The sequence below is a fragment of the Rhinolophus hipposideros genome, assembly GCF_964194185.1.
Source record: "Rhinolophus hipposideros genome assembly, chromosome: 2".
Taxonomy (NCBI): Eukaryota; Metazoa; Chordata; class Mammalia; order Chiroptera; family Rhinolophidae; genus Rhinolophus; species Rhinolophus hipposideros.
In genome coordinates, this window is record NC_138048.1 from 87486906 (window position 1) to 87502986 (window position 16081).

Here is a 16081-nt window from a genome sequence, read left to right on the forward strand (position 1 = left end):
AAGTGCTGCATACCTCATTGCTGAATACCACTATGGTCGCCTTTGAAGTACTCCCCTTGGGAAACTATGCACCAATGACAGTTCCTAGTCCACCCTTCAAAACAGTTTTGGAACTTTTTCTGGAATGGCCATCAGACCTGTTGTTGTATTACCCTTAATATCCTGAATATCATCAAAATGTCTTCCTTTCAATATTTCCTTTATCTTTAGGTAAAGAAAGAAGTCATTGGGGGACAGATCAGGTGAGTAGGGAGGGTGTTGCAATACAGTTATTTGTTTACTGGCTAAAAATCCCCTCACAGACAGTGCTGTGTGAGCTGGTGCATTGTCGTCACCATGAATTGGTGAGATGTTCAGGTCGTCTAACTTTTTCATGCAGCCTTTTCAGCACTTCCAAATAGTAAACTTGGTTAACTGTTTGTCCAGTTGGTACAAATTCATAATGAATAATTTCTCTGATATCAAAAAAGTTAGCAACATGGTTGCAAAAAGTTCATGAACTTAATCATCAGACCTTGTATGTATGTGTGCATGCATGCATGCATGTATGTATGTATGTAGGTAGGTATCCATCAGTATATGTTCCATTATCTTCTCTTTCTGTATGACTTAGAATTGTTATCTTAACCAATAAGACACATATTCCTTTAGCACAACTTCCTTAGCCTAATGACCTCATTCCTAGTTTTTGAATAAGGGGTCTAACATTTCAAGTCAACCTTTTTCAGCTTGATCTGTGAGCCTTGAGGGAGGAATAGGTAGGGCATAGAGTCAAATGCTACATGTTGAATACTGTTGTCCTTAGAAAGGGATATAGATGGAGTAAGCAGTGAAAGACACCTCATATAAATAGGCACCTTAATCACAACATGCTTAAAACTAGAATTATCTTTCTCTTCTCCTCACACTTCCTCAACCCATATCCACACCATTCCTGTCTTCTTTGTATCCCTAGCTTCATGAATAGTTTAAGCATTCATCTAGTTATCCAATCAAAAAGGATAGGAGATATGACTGATTTTTCTTCCTTATCTCCATATATCCAGTCAGCTCTTGAAGGCTGATGACTCATTGATTTTGTGACATAAGTGCTATTAATTCACTTAATGGAAATAGGTATTGTTTTATTTCATAGGTATTATTTTATTTCAATATCAAAAAAGCATAAATTTAATATAGTATCCATATTTTATAGGTGAGGAAACAGAGACTTAGAGTAGTAAAATAACTTACTCAAAGTGACCTAGATGTAAAAGACAGAACAGTGATTTTAGCCTGGGCACTCTGACTCTGGAAATATGTCTTCAGTAAGTAGTTCCTTTCCTACTCTAACAGATTAGAATATTTGTAACCAGGAAAGTCAGGGAAAGTTGGACTTCCCACAGTTATTTACTCCTAATGTTACTCCATTAATGGGCAAATTACTAATTAATTCTTACCTTAGTCAACTGGAAGAAAGCTACCTGGATAGTGATAAAGTAATGACTATTCAATTCTATGTATGTATTATTCCCTGCCTCTATTTCCTTTTCCAGCCAGGATTTCTTACCATCTTGGTACCCAGAATGCCTGGCTCAGTTCAAGTCTTGGGTTTCTGCTCTATGAGGGATTGAAAACACAAGTTTAATAACATCTAACCCTACTTAAACTAAATTTAGGAGTACTACTATCTAGAAATAAAATATAGAGAAAGAGGCCCAATTTATTAATAATTCCCATATATTTTTTAAATTAAAGTTTATTGGGAGGACAATTCGGGGCAGGGAATTATATAATTTTAATTTCATTCTTTCTTTCTTTTTTTGTTTATCCAACTTGGACTCTACTTCAGAGTTAGTTAATCATTGCAGTCTTTTCCTCAATATTTAGAATAGAACAATCTTTATTCTTTACAAATATTTGTTCATGATAATTGTGTGCCCAAGTCTTCATGCGTATGTTTGTGTATATGAGTATCTAGGTGGGGAAGAGTATAAGCCGTATAACTAGAGTAGAGCTCCTGCTAATTAAACTTGAATAATAAGCATCTAATTGTTGAATATTTGTTCTTATGACATTGATGGCCAAAGCTGTGATTTATTTGATGTTTATTCTTGTTCACATTCACATAGAAATCTATAAACAATTTTGCAATGTCCCACTTCCTGATTCATTTTATAGCAATATATTTACAGAGACAGTTTGAATTGTATATGCAAAATGTTTTCCATTCAACATTTTAGGAGTATGATTTATGATCTGTGTTAATTATTTTCTAGAGAAAATATAATTTGCCATATTGGACGCTATTTTGTACAGTGCTCTTAACCTTTCTTATCTTTAACCAATTCAAAACTTAGCCTTTTCCTAGGTTTTTAAAATAACTTTATTAGGGCACATAGCACATTCTGCTGTATAAATGTAGTCAGTTCATTATTTTCATTGTTAAAGTTTTAGAGTAACTCTCATAGTGACAGCATACCTGAATTAAGGTAAAGCACTATTAAACTGATTGAATCTTATGCTTATTTCCCTGTTTTATACTTTTAAAAGTATTTTGCTTTGTTTTATAAACTTTAGAATTAAACTGGTGGATGTATTCATTAGGCATTCTGAGGGACATATCGTACATGCCAGTAAATCTTACTGATTTTAAAGCAGTCCACATTTTTGTCTATTGATTCTAAAAAAATGAAAACTTTAACTCAAATTTTTTATATCAACTGTAACATAGCATTCTAAGCAAATTTTGTGTTGTACTCTCATCTCTGTAGTAAAAAAAATGGCATATTGAAATTATTTGATAAATATCCTGCTTAATTTCTTAATTAAGAACAAATTTGTTTCTGTTGATGTTGCTTTATAGTAGATGAATAAAAGAAATAACAAATTATGTTTCAAAAAAATAACAATTTTTAATCCGCTCCCTTAAGTAGGGGAATTTATTCGAGAATTACTGCAGTAAGAATAATGATGGCTGCTGCCATATTTGTGGTGATAGAAATCATAAAAAGTGACTGGATTGGGTTAGTTTTAAAAGTGGTGTGAATTTAATTTGGTGAAGGAATAGATGTGAGATGTGAGGAAAAGAGGAAGAAAAGATTAATACAAGATTTTTGGCCTAAGTAACTAGGAGGAAAAATTCCATTTACTGAGACTTGAAAGACTATATAGGAGCAGTTGTTTTTTATTATGTTATATTTGATTGCCTATTAGATATGTTAATTGTCAATTGTATATATGTGTGTGTGTGTGTGTGTGTATACATATATATATGTATATATATATATATATACACATATATATGTTTCTGGGGTCCAGGGGAGATAAATAGGCGGGAGATATAAATCTGAAGCCACACCAGAACATAGGTAGTAGAACACAGATAGTAAGTAAAGCTGTCTTTAAAGATCATCTAAGTGATTCAGCAATTCCAATTTTGGATATATTTTAAAGGAAAAAAATGACTATCATATAGAGATATCTGCATTCCTATGTTCACTACAAAATTATTTATAATAGCCAACACATGTAAAGAATCTAAGTGTACACTAATATAAATGGAAATAAAATTGAGAGTACACATACACACACACACTTCCCTCATTTTCAGGCCCATGGGTGTGAGGGAAGCATTGACTGCAAGGATTGTAGGAGAATCAACCCTTGATGAGAGATAGGTTTTAGTTTGAGCAATAAAACAAACATTCAATGTAGAGTTTGAGGTAAAGGAGATTTTTCTAGTTATCAGCCATGATGTCTGGAGTGAATAGTAGAAAGATTCAGGAAGGAGATTGTGGGAGAAGGGGTAATATACGGAAATATTCAGAGCTCTGAGTAGATGAGAGTCTGAGGTATATATAATATTGAGGGACCTGAGTTGCTCATACTGATTGCATAGATAGGGTGAAGAATGCAATTTGTGTTAACTAATAAAAAGTAGATAAGGATTTAAGGGAATTGAGCTTTAAATCTAGAGGAGACATAATGGAAATGAAAATTCATATATTAAAGTCTTAATCTCTAGGACCTCAGAATGTAACTGTATTTGGAGATAGAGTTTTAAACTGAATGCTTTTTTTTTTTTTTTTTTTTTAGGATTGGCCCTAATCCAATATGATTGATGTTTTATGTTCACTCTGGGTGGTGAAAACACAATGTGATATATAGATGTATTACAGAATGGTACACTTGAAACCTATGTAATTTTACTAATCATTGTCACCTCAATAAATTTTAATAAGAAGAAAGGAAGGAAGGAAGGAAGGAAGGAAGGAAGGAAGGAAGGAAGGAAGGAAGGAAGGAAGGAAGGAAGGAAGGAAGGAAAAAGAAAGGAAGGAAGGAAGAAAAGATTAGGATACACACACATATAAACTGAAGAACTTATGAAGACACAGAAAACAACAACAACAAACAAACAGTCATCTATAAGCCAGGGAGAGAAGCTTCAGAAGAAACCAAACCTGCCAATAAAAGTCTTGACTTCAGACTTTTAGACTGCAGAATTTTGAGAAAATAAATTTCTGTTGCATAAGCCACCCAGTGTGCCATTCTTTCTGCAGTCGGAGCAAACAAATACATCTCCCTCTGCCATCTCTTTTTCTGTTTCCTTTTCTGTAATTCCTTTTATTCAGATCCTGAAACTCATGAATTAATCTTCAAGTTATCTTTTATCTCCTATTCTCTATTTGTCTTTTTTTTACTGTATCTTCATATATGTGCTTTTATGTTCCAATAGTTATATTGAAATTTTTACCTATGCTACCACATATTTGTTTTTCAAGATGTTTTTTCTTGTTCTTGTTCATTTTATCATATTATTGTTTCATTAATGTTAGTTTTTTTATGGTAATGAATATATTGACTAGAGGTTGGAAAAACTTTCCTGTTTTATGCCTTATCACTCACTTTTGATTTTCTTACTTTGTATATTAGTCTCTACTTTTATTTTTGAAAAAATTCCTCAATTATCAACTGGCCCTTTTTTCCTGTTTATTTTAATAGTCATGCACTATAAAACAAATAGATCTGTTTACCAACTGATGGGTTCTACTGTTCCCGTGTGATCAGGCAATGGCTAAGCTATGTAGCGGAGATGAATAAATGCTGTTTAATTTTGTCATTCTCATTCCATAATACAATAAAATTAGAACAACTGCACTATATAAAATAATGACAAGGAACATTAGCTCTGAAGTTTGTAAATCTGGGGTTGGGTCTTAACTGCACCGAAATAGATTCTTTTCACCTTTAACAGCCTAAGATTCCTTATTGGTAAATAAGGTAGTTGGGAGGGTCAAATCAGAAAGTATATGACATTTGAAATGCTTTTAGACTATCAAATACTGTAACATTGTTCTTACTACTGAAATGTAACAGTATCTTTTCAAATAATGCTTTGATTAATGTTGAAAACCAGAGCGTATTAAAAGGTTTCTTAAAACTACAAATATAAATCTATTGTGGAAAAAAAAAATCAGAACAAAGTTTGCTTCTGTGGCCACAGGGCTGGGATATACTATAAAAGGGACATTGAGAGCTTTTTGGGAGTGATAGTAATGTTCTGTATCTTGAGAGAGATGGAATTTTGGTTGTCCAGGTTTATGCATTTGTCAGAATTCAATGGATGATATATTTAAGATGTATGCATTTTGTTGTGTATGAATTTTACCTCAAAAAAGCAAAACCAAAAAAGATTATGGTACTCTAGTTAGTGAAAAACATGCTAAAATGTTTAGAAATGTAATGTCATGATGTACACAACTTATAATGCATCAAAAAATAAGTTGAATTAATGGAAAGAGAATAGGTAGATGAATAGAGAACTAATGAGGTGTAATGAGATGTTTATTGTGAAATCTAGGTGGTGTGTATATGAATATTCACAGTAAAATTATTTTAATATTTCTGTGTGTTTGGAAACTTTCATATTTAATGTTGGAAAAGAAAAGACAAAAAACTAAAAATAAAAACAACATCTCACAGAAGGTACGCCTGTTACCAGATCTTCTTTAAGGGGTAATGTATCAACCTAAATGTCTACATTTGTAAAGGAGACAAAACGGAACTACTGGCATTAAGTCTCTATCTAAAGAGCATAATAGAAACCCAGAAGGGGGAAATACTGAAAGAGCAGAAGTAAACAAAATTGAAAGCAAAAGAAATCAAGTATTTGAATTTTTAAATAGATAAAATACCTCTCTATCAGCCTAATTAATGAAAGACAAGATACAATGTGTCATTAAATACAATAAAAACAATAGAGAGATTATACATTGGACAGTTAAAATATTATATTTAAATAATATATATCTTTATTTCCAACTGGAAATCAAAAACTACTTAAAAATACAGAATAGGAAAAGTGATATCAAATGGCAAATGTGACATGAACAATAAAAGAGGAATTAATGGGAAAAAAGGAAATAACTTTAGAACAAAACTGCCGGCTTGCATGGGAGGCCAGCCCGGTGCCTCAGGTGGTTAGAGCTCCCTGCTCCTAACTCCAAAGGCTACCGGTTCGATTCCCATATGGGCCAGTGGGCTCTCAACCACAAGGTTGTCAGTTTGATTCCTGTACTCCCGCAAGGGATGGTGGGCTGCGTCCCCTGTAACTAGCAATGGCAACTGGACCTGGAGCTGAGCTGCGCCCTCCACAACTAAGACTGAAAGGACAACAACTTGACTTGGAAAAAAAAAAAAGTCCTGGAAGTACACACTGTTCCCCAATAAAGTCCTGTTCCCCTTCCCCAATAAAATCTTTTAAAAAAAGTAATTGCTCAATAAAATAATAAGAACTATTATTAAAAAAAAACACTGCATGGGATTTTTCAGAAATTTTTTAAGAATGAGTCATTTTTATTTTACAAATATTTCTTCAAGATATAAAAAGCAGAGTTTATTACCTAGTTTCTTTTATCAAGAATAAATGTAGTTTTTCTCCCAGTCTTGACCAGAGTAAAACAGAAAGGAAAATATTAGTACTAGTGTCTTGTGAATATAGACACACAGAGCTGAAATAAAACCTTAGGAAATAGTTTGAAATTTTTAAGAATGAAATGATGAAAAATATCTTAGAAAATACAGTTTAATCTACAACCTGCTAAAAGTTTTCCTTGGAAAGTGACATAGGAAAAAATATAATAAGTCAACCTGTTATTTGAAAAAAACTATAGTTAAATTAGGTTCTACCTCTAAATATGCAAAGAAGGCTTTAGATAATATGCTTATCTACCTCAACAAAAACATAAGCTTTTGAAAGGAAATGTACAAGAAAGTCCATTTACACTTAAGAGACCCGTTCATCCCAGGCCCTGCTGAGCAAGTAACCCTTCATTCAGAAAGCTGTTTAGGGGTGGCCACTCCTGGTTTGAGCTAAATGGCCTGGTTTGGAAAAGTAAACCCAACAATAGGAGTTCTCTTCGAAAAATGTGGGTAACGGAGAAAATGAAGCAGCATCAAGAGCAGGAGCCAAAGCAAATACCAAGGTTTTCTATGAAATAAAGTGTGTTGATGTGGCATTTATTCAATTTTAAATCAGAGCCCAGAGTAAGGAAGAGGAATCCTCCTCTGGGAGAAAGAAACCTGGGTTCCAGGTGGCTCTTACCTGTAGTATTTCCATGAATTCTTGCTGCATGCGATTCCTGCCCTTGGGTTTTTATGAGCCATTGTTTGTATTTTCATAATCCTGCTCCCACATTCCTTCTCACTAATGGCTGTATTATTTAGCTGGCTGTAATGTGCTTCTTTTACTTGAAACCAAAAAAGATCCCCAACTAAACAGGATGAATAAAAACATAAATAATCATTATATACTTGAAGCGCCTGACACATAAGGGCAGATTAAATGTTTGCTGAATAAATAGATTATAAACTAGAACATGTGTAATTGATTAAAATTCCAATGTGGAAATAATTCATCATTTCAGACATGTTTTTAAAACAATAAAATTATGGAGAATGATTAACTTTGATACATATCTTACTCAGTAATAAATTATAGCTGGGTAAAAAAATAAACAATTTAAAAGAGTTTGTTAGTTCTGCTTTTATGAAACAACTCAAAGTTTTATTTTCTACATCTGAAAGTAACTTGGTATTACATGACATTGTTATGGTAGTTTTAATTTATAAAAAAATAAATATTTGGTGCAATAAATTCTGTGAGGGCTGATATACTTTCTATTAAATGAAATAAAGATAAAAATATAACTTTGTCATTCTTGTGGGAATGAAAACATTCTTGTGTTCTGCATACCTCTGTGTTCAGAACACTGTCATGCATGTAACATATCTACACGCTGGATTTTAAATTACAAAGTAACCTCCTAAATATCACATTTTCAAAACTCATTTTTATTACAGATTAAATGTATTGTTATACAAAAAACAATAGATATCCTACTTATAACAATCAACATATTATTTGTGAAAACTGTTATAAAGACTTGTTCGAATATAATCACTTTCTATTCATTCCCTAAACTGATTCAAGAATTATTTATTTAGTTTTGAAGTACAAAACACTGTGATAGACATCAGAGGAGAATACAAAAATGAAAAATAGATAAACTACGACTAATAAAAAAGAGGACAAAGTTAATTGTCATTGCAAATAAGTAAAGTTCTTAGCGTATAAATATTGGAAGAAGATATGCTTTTGAGTTGAATATTAGAGAATGAAATGGAGTATGTTCAGCTGACTGATGTTAATCGACCAAAGTCCTGATATGATTTGGGCATAATTTATTTTGTCATTTTTATCATTTGTTTCTAGAAATGGAATTACAGGTTGATCAGTGGCAGACTCTGGAGGCAAACAAAAATGGATTTTAAATGTTCAACGATTGATAACACTGAGGAGAAAACAAAATAAACAGAACTCTGATTTCAGCCTGGTACTGGAGGTAAGAAAATCTGGAAACAACAGTAAATTCCAGACTTCACATTTTTGCCAAATCTTATTGTGTGTTTAATTTACACCCCTAAGTTACTGTGACTCATATCATAACTAGTGCACATTGATAACCTACAGACGAGGCATGAATTTGGTGAGAGAGGCATAAGGGCAGCAGAGTCTTTGGAACAGAAAATCTGTTACAGTTCATGTAATAAGTACTGAACAGACTCCATCCCGCCTTGGGGAGGCCTGATAGGCTAAACTGAGTCATCTAGGAGCTTGATATGAAATTCATTTTTTTCTGTGTCAAGTGCCTAAAAAAATTAAGGATCTGAACCATCACTAATCTTGGCCTTGTTATTCCCAGCTGTCTGCGTTTCCCAAGCGTGGTCCTCTTACTGAGGACCGGACACCAGATAACTGCAGAGGAAACTGTGATACCTGAGATACCTGTGATAGTCATCTCCTTTTTAGTTAGCTTTCAACGCTTTGGAATACATCAAGAAATAAGTCTGAAATAAGCTATGATTATCTCAAGTTTTTAATATTCTTTAACACTTATTCTTACCCCTTTAAAAGGGAGTCTGAGGTCTAAGTCTCAGGGTACTGACAGGCAAAAGTATTCCAATAGTATTTACTGGCATTTTGTGTTCTCTATATTCATGGCAGGTTAGTTGGTTTCCTATTTATGACATAATATGAAATTTTCTTTTTAAGAATAGATGTAATTTAATTTTAAATTAGCTAATTACTAAAAAATAATAAAATTCATAGTAGAGGTGGCACCTAGATATGGCAAAAGCATGGAGCTGTTACACAAATTAGTAAAAGGTTGAGACGTTGCTCTGAGTTGAGGGAGCATATGAGAGACTATGCTATAGATTTAATAGGACTCAGGCAGCTAGACATCCCAAAACAGAAATGATAGGCCACTTCTCTCCATATATCTTTAATTCAGTTTATGAAAAAGTGTTCTCTGTAAGTCAGTGTTAGGCAACCATGTTCATGATAGATGGCTTTAGGAAGGCAAAGCCAGCTGTTGCTTTTAATCCTGTTTACTATGAAAGCAGTGAGAGAGATGTTTGCTTTCTCTTTTATTTGTGTTAACTTCATAATAAAATATGGCCTGTTCTGTTTGTCTTTATATGCTAGGTCAGTTGCATCTTTCCTACAAAGTTGTTCAAGGTGGTTGTTTTTCCATTATTGGTAATTGAGGAAAGGGCAAATCCAACTTAGATGAGCAGTTTTTGTTTTTATCTGGGTTTTGGTTTTTATTTTGACTGTGTTTGATCAGGAATGAATATGAATACATAGGGCTATAAAGAGTCTTCTTTAGAATTAAAAAATATATATCTTTATAAAGAAATATTGCTTTTTAAAATTAAAGTCATAGTTTTGTTATTAATTAGAAACATATCCCCTTATAGATGCTATGCACATAAATAAAACATACGTAAATAAGAAAGAAATTAACTGTAGGATATGCTATGTTTTATAATAAAATGCTTATTCAGTTCAGTTATGAATTTTTAAATTAGTTATACTTGTTTAATGAAACATTTTAACCATTATGTATTTTGGAAAGAGACTCATGATTGTGTTATACTCAGTTTATCAGACCAAATTAAATAACTCAAAAAATCAGATCAGGAAAAAACATCAATATTGTAATTAAATAGTTTGATAGCTAATTATATTGGCCTAAAAATAAGAAACGCTGCATTCACCATTTTTGAATATTGCTTTTCTTAGTGATCTTGATAAATGTGTGGATCTTGAACTATTTGTTAATGGAGACAGAGTTTGAATCTATCATTTTTATTAGATTATCTTGTAAACAAACCCAGGTTAGAAGCCCCATCGATATTAGTCTTCATATTTACCACCTATTTCCTTCTGTCAGGAGTCATTCCAATTGATTAGTCCAAACACTCTGAATTGTCTTCTCCTTTGGAGTAAGTTCATTCCAAACATATTCAGCAACCCGTCTGTCTTTTGATATTTGCTCATTTTGTTCAGTCCATTTGTTTGTATAACCTCATCTTTGCAAAAGCTCAATTATTTTGAAGGCTTACTGGAATGACTTGGTGTGCTTGTAGAGTGTATTTCCTTGAAACGCTTAACATTCTTTGCTTCAATATCATTGATATTGCAAATACGTTTTGTTTTTTGGATTTTGTTTTTCCTCAGAGTTCATGACATCCCTTCCCCCACCCTGCCATGGAGCATTCTAGATTGCCATCATTATGCTAGAAATTTCAGCAAGCTCTTCCTGGAGGTTGTCGGTTTTATTTTGCAAACATTATTGCAACTTTCCTTTAGGCAATACATACCTTAGAGTTTTCTAAATTGGTTTGCGTCTTTTGAAATGCTTTTAGGAGCTGAGCACCCAAAAATAAAAGACAAAATTTAATTTGTCTTTCTTTTGCAGTGTTCTGCCCTCTGCTGGCAGCTCCATTTAAAGCAAGAGAATATCATTTTAAAATAAATACTAAATGCTAAAGGAATTTAAGAAATGTTTCTCAAATTTGAACACCTGTAGACAGTCAAGAACACCTTGGAGGACTACAAATATTCTTGGCCTATATATTCAGTAACTTGTTTTTACAAAGTTAAAGCATCTGCTTTAGGTTTTAGCTTCACAACCACGTCCAGTTATAAGATGATTATGTAAATAATCACAATTTGCATGTATGGTTAGATTATCATAATTATGAAAACTAAATACTTAAAAATTCTTCTGGAAGAGTTGTGGACACTTAGATATCGATCTGTAGACTTCATTTTGAAGACTACTAACCAGCTTCCTCGCTCATTTTACAGGTGAAAAGGGTAAAGGATCCTTGTCGAATCACCAAAGAATTACAGGCAGAAGCCTTGGTAAGAAAATCGTGTTGTGTGTGTGTGTGTGTGTGTGTGTGTGTGTATGTATATAACAGTTTGTGCTCATCTGGTTTTCCTTTGCTTTGGATCTTGAAACATTATACTGTACTTAAAGGTTATGGCATATTTAAACTTGGGACACTACTTGGGTAAATGGCATTGCAATTACAACATTTGTGTTTATCCTTTTCTTTCTTCATTTCATTTGAGAATCTGCTCACCCATTCAAACATGGAAAGATGAAAATCAATTGCCCCACCAAAAAAGAAAACTAAATAAAGTCAAATCCTCTAATTCATGGAAAAACTGTGTGTGGTGTGAAAGATAAGATGAAAGATATAGAATAAATAATAAAAAACTAAATCAAGTATAAATTGATTTATAATATCATAGTTTAGAGATTATCTGTTTAAATACTCAAAATTTAAGAACTTATAATACAACATCTATAATTCCCTATTAGTTATCAAAATATGCCAAGACATCGGTATCATTGGACATCTTTTTCAACTTATAAACTTGGCATTTAATGTTTAGGCAAATCAAGGTATGACGACAGCATCATCCATGGGATCCACATCTTCCTTGCTATATCTCCACCAGAGCAATTTCTAAGGACAACAAGCTAGAGTACTAGTTATGTGCCTCTTCCTCTTTCAGGTAATAATAACCCAATTTATTTTGTAAAGAAGTGAAAAAGAAATGCATCCAAAGTCTATTCATGGGACATTGAATGAATGCACAAAAGTCTTCAGCCAAATTGTTTCATATAGCATTTTTCAACAATTTCTTTAGAGACTCAATTTCTGTAAAGTTCATGAACATATTGAAATTCTTGATATATATACATATATATGTATATATGTATGTATATACATATACACATATGTGTGTATGTGTGTATAGTTTATATAGTATTTTCATTCTTAAAAATAATTTTAGGAATTAAAGGAAAGATCTTCCTTCAATGTAGTCGAAAATGTTGTTTCTGAGTAATTTATTTCTAGTTCTAAATATTTCTGTATGCTCAATTGAAGCAGGCAGAGGCATTTTTCTGGACCACTTTAAAAAAGATATTAAAACTTGATCTTATTGCATATATATAACAAGACTTACATAGCTTTGTCATTTTAGTTTATGCAGAGTAACAGTTTTCTGGAGACCACAAAGGGGCAGACTAAAAGCAAATGAAAGAAAATAATCTTTGATCTGTAGCCTCTGCTTTTCTGATGAAAGTTTTTCTGATGAATGTAAATGAAAGTTACATTTAACTGAACGGATCTGGTTTTATTTATTTTCTTTTACCGGACTTTTATCTTATTTTCTCCTGACTGTGAAAACAATTTCAGTTTCCTTACACAGCATTGAAAAATTGAGCACTAAAAATCTAAACTCATTTGACCGTCTTTATCTTTTATTTTCTTCTAAGAGACAGAATGACTGTGTTGAAGTCATATGTGGAGGCATACATTTTCATAGTTTCTACTTAATTATTTTCCACTAATTTTCCTTATAACAGTTTGTTTATTTTCAAAAGATAATTAGAATATTAATCATAACTAATGTCTTATTTGTTTTCATACCAATTATACTCATATAGATTAGTATTTTAACAATAAATGGTTTGGTGCTCTAATATTTCTTTTATTTTTATCATGGCCTTATAGTTTATTGAATCTTTTAAACATCTACTTATATTTACTTGAAGATTATTTGATTAGTTGGGAAAATATTTTCTAAAAAGAATTATTTTTTTTCAAGAAGGTATTATATTTGTGTGTACTCATGTATCTAGACACGATAACTATTTTGGGACTAAGCCATTGAAAAACATTATTTGCCACAAGAAGGAAAGATCACATTTGTATTAATCCTTAATAATTAAAGAAACGTTCAAAAAAGATCTTAACTGAAGATAAATCAGCCTTTTGATCTATAAATGAGATTCAGCTAATACATTAATCTATATTACTTCTAATCTCAACTAGATTTAAAAGTAGAAGTTTTCTAACAGCTCACATTAACATATTATCACTTTAATATATTCAATTGAGGTGTTTACTTAAATTGTTATAAACAAAGTATTAAGCTTCCAGTTCACTTAGGCCCTATCTCCAGTTCCAAATTATTGATTAAGCTCTAGCCCAGGTATAATGTCTCCTGTATTCTAACTAGTCACAATTTAATCTTACTGCCAATTCTTTTGTTTGAGATTTAAAAATATATATATATGTTTAAATTTGGTATTGCATTCATAGAATAAATATTACAAAGTTATAAAATTGTGGTTAGATCTCTAAATAGACACTGTGCGTCTTAACCTAGGCATAAAGGGAATGCAAGAGCATATAGTTACTGAAATTTAAATTGTTCATAGCTGAAAGGCCAATATATTATACATGTCATCTTGCTGAACTGATCACCTCCCGTCAAGTTAGGGAGAAGGGTTTGAAAAGAAAGAAGTACATTCTCCAACCTTAGGGTCTTTTACAGGCATAGAATTTTAAAGTCCAAAACAAAAAATAACAAGTAATGATCTTTGTATAGGATCTTTTGGGGGAAGAAGGTAGTTTAATCCCTAGGCAGCATACTTTTGGAGACTACCAGGGTGAAAAGAATTTAACTTTTAGCTTAGAGTTAAAAAAGCTTAGAGTTAAAAAAAGAACAGTAAGTTCCTTTTTGAATGACATGAACTCAAACTGGTATGCCTAGCTTACCCAGAAGTAGTTAAAACATGTCTCTCCAGGCCTTGGAAATAGGGGAGACTGTAGACTTGCTGGGACCTATCTTTGACCTGGTAATGGGGTAGGGTTCACTAAAGAATGAGTCACCTCCTGAGGACTTATGGGAGGTCAAGGCCTTTTGAGAATCTGAAGCCTCAGCTTGTAGCAGTGACATTATGTCATCTGGAGACAAAATGGAGTGTATGTGTGTCTGAGAGAGTCAGCTACTTTGGGCTTGACTTGCGAGAGAGGCCTGTACTCAGAATCACCCTCCAAATGGATTCAGTGAATATTCACTGAGAGAAAACAGTGCTAGAATAAAACAGCAGTTCTTATGCAGGTACCACATTTTCAGAGCCTTAAATGTACAAATCAATCAATCAATCAATCAATCAATCAAGCAAGCAAGCAAGCAATCAATCAATCTATTGTTTCCAAGAAACTGACAAATAAGTGAGAAGCCTATCCTCAGCTTCCTTTCAGAATTCTACAAACTTTTATAAGGACTTGAATTTTAAGGGAACTTAGGCTTTCCGAAGAGGGTTATTATTATTATTATTATTTTTAATGATGCCCTAGCCTAGAGCCCAGGGAAAAGGAAGAGCTGAGAATTTTAGAAATACCATTAGAAATAATTCCAGCCCCGATTAAAAGAAAGACATGAATATCAGTCCTGGGAAGACATTCCTGTCTAGAATAATGCCTACCAAGATTATACTCCACTTTAAACCATAATATTAAAACAAAACAAAACACACACACACAAAATAGAAAAACAAAAACAAAACAAAACAACTTGAAAAGGCATGGCAAAGTATGTAAAAATTTAAAAACTAGAAGAGTAGTTATAAATTATGAGGCTCAATCAACAATATTGGGTGATTTCTTGGTATTTGGTAACAAAGAGCTGCCGTGTTTGAGCAAATATATTTTAAGTTCACCAGCCACCACTTTTGTGGCTTTTTCCCCACTGCTTCCTTTTAATAGGTTGCTAGGCAGATTCTCCTCAAGTACAGGGTAAAATGCTCAGAGTACAGAGGAAATCCAAATCCTTTTTTCTGGCTCCTGTGCCTCATGCTCCCTTGAGAGTCTGATGAGTTTCTAAGTACCTGATCACTTTCTTAGTACATTGAGTATTTGTGCAGTGCAAACACTCTCCTACTCCTCCCCCAACATGTACACTTAGGGCAAGAACCAGCCTAAAACTTGTAGGTCTCTTAGGAAGAACACATACTCCTCTCTATGGTGGTTATTTTGCAGTGTTAAATGTTGTTTACATTGCCGAGGTACATTAGAAATATATTCTGGATGAAGCTGTTGGTTGGCTTACACGGTAAACAACCAAGCATAATTAACTTTGGGTGATCTACATGATACACTATCCAAAATGGAACTGTGGAGCTTTCAGACAGACCCAGGAAGTTTGAGTCTTACCTGAGGTTACCTAGGTAATTAACTGTTTTATACTTATCACTCTTCTCCCCACACCCTCCCAAAGGAAGGGAAAAGTAGTCTCCAATATCATTAAGTAATTGATAGTACAGACTTCGAAGCTGGCCTGTCTGGGGTTTAATTTTCAGCTCTGCCACTTACTAGC

General features: G+C 32.9%; 1 protein-coding gene across 2 annotated transcripts in view; it reads right to left on the reverse strand.

Annotated features, from left to right (window-relative positions):
* SUCNR1 (succinate receptor 1) overlaps positions 1-16081 on the reverse strand; it is a 46226-nt gene that overhangs the window by 22047 nt on the left and 8098 nt on the right. The window contains exon 1 of one of the 2 annotated variants that reach the window (XM_081029313.1): positions 7586-7720. In XM_081029313.1, the coding sequence (XP_080885439.1) occupies positions 7586-7615 (30 nt within the window). In that variant the 5' untranslated portion in view covers positions 7616-7720. Of the gene's footprint in view, positions 1-7585; positions 7755-16081 lie in introns of those variants that run through there. The other variant, XM_081029314.1, reaches the window with a different exon arrangement.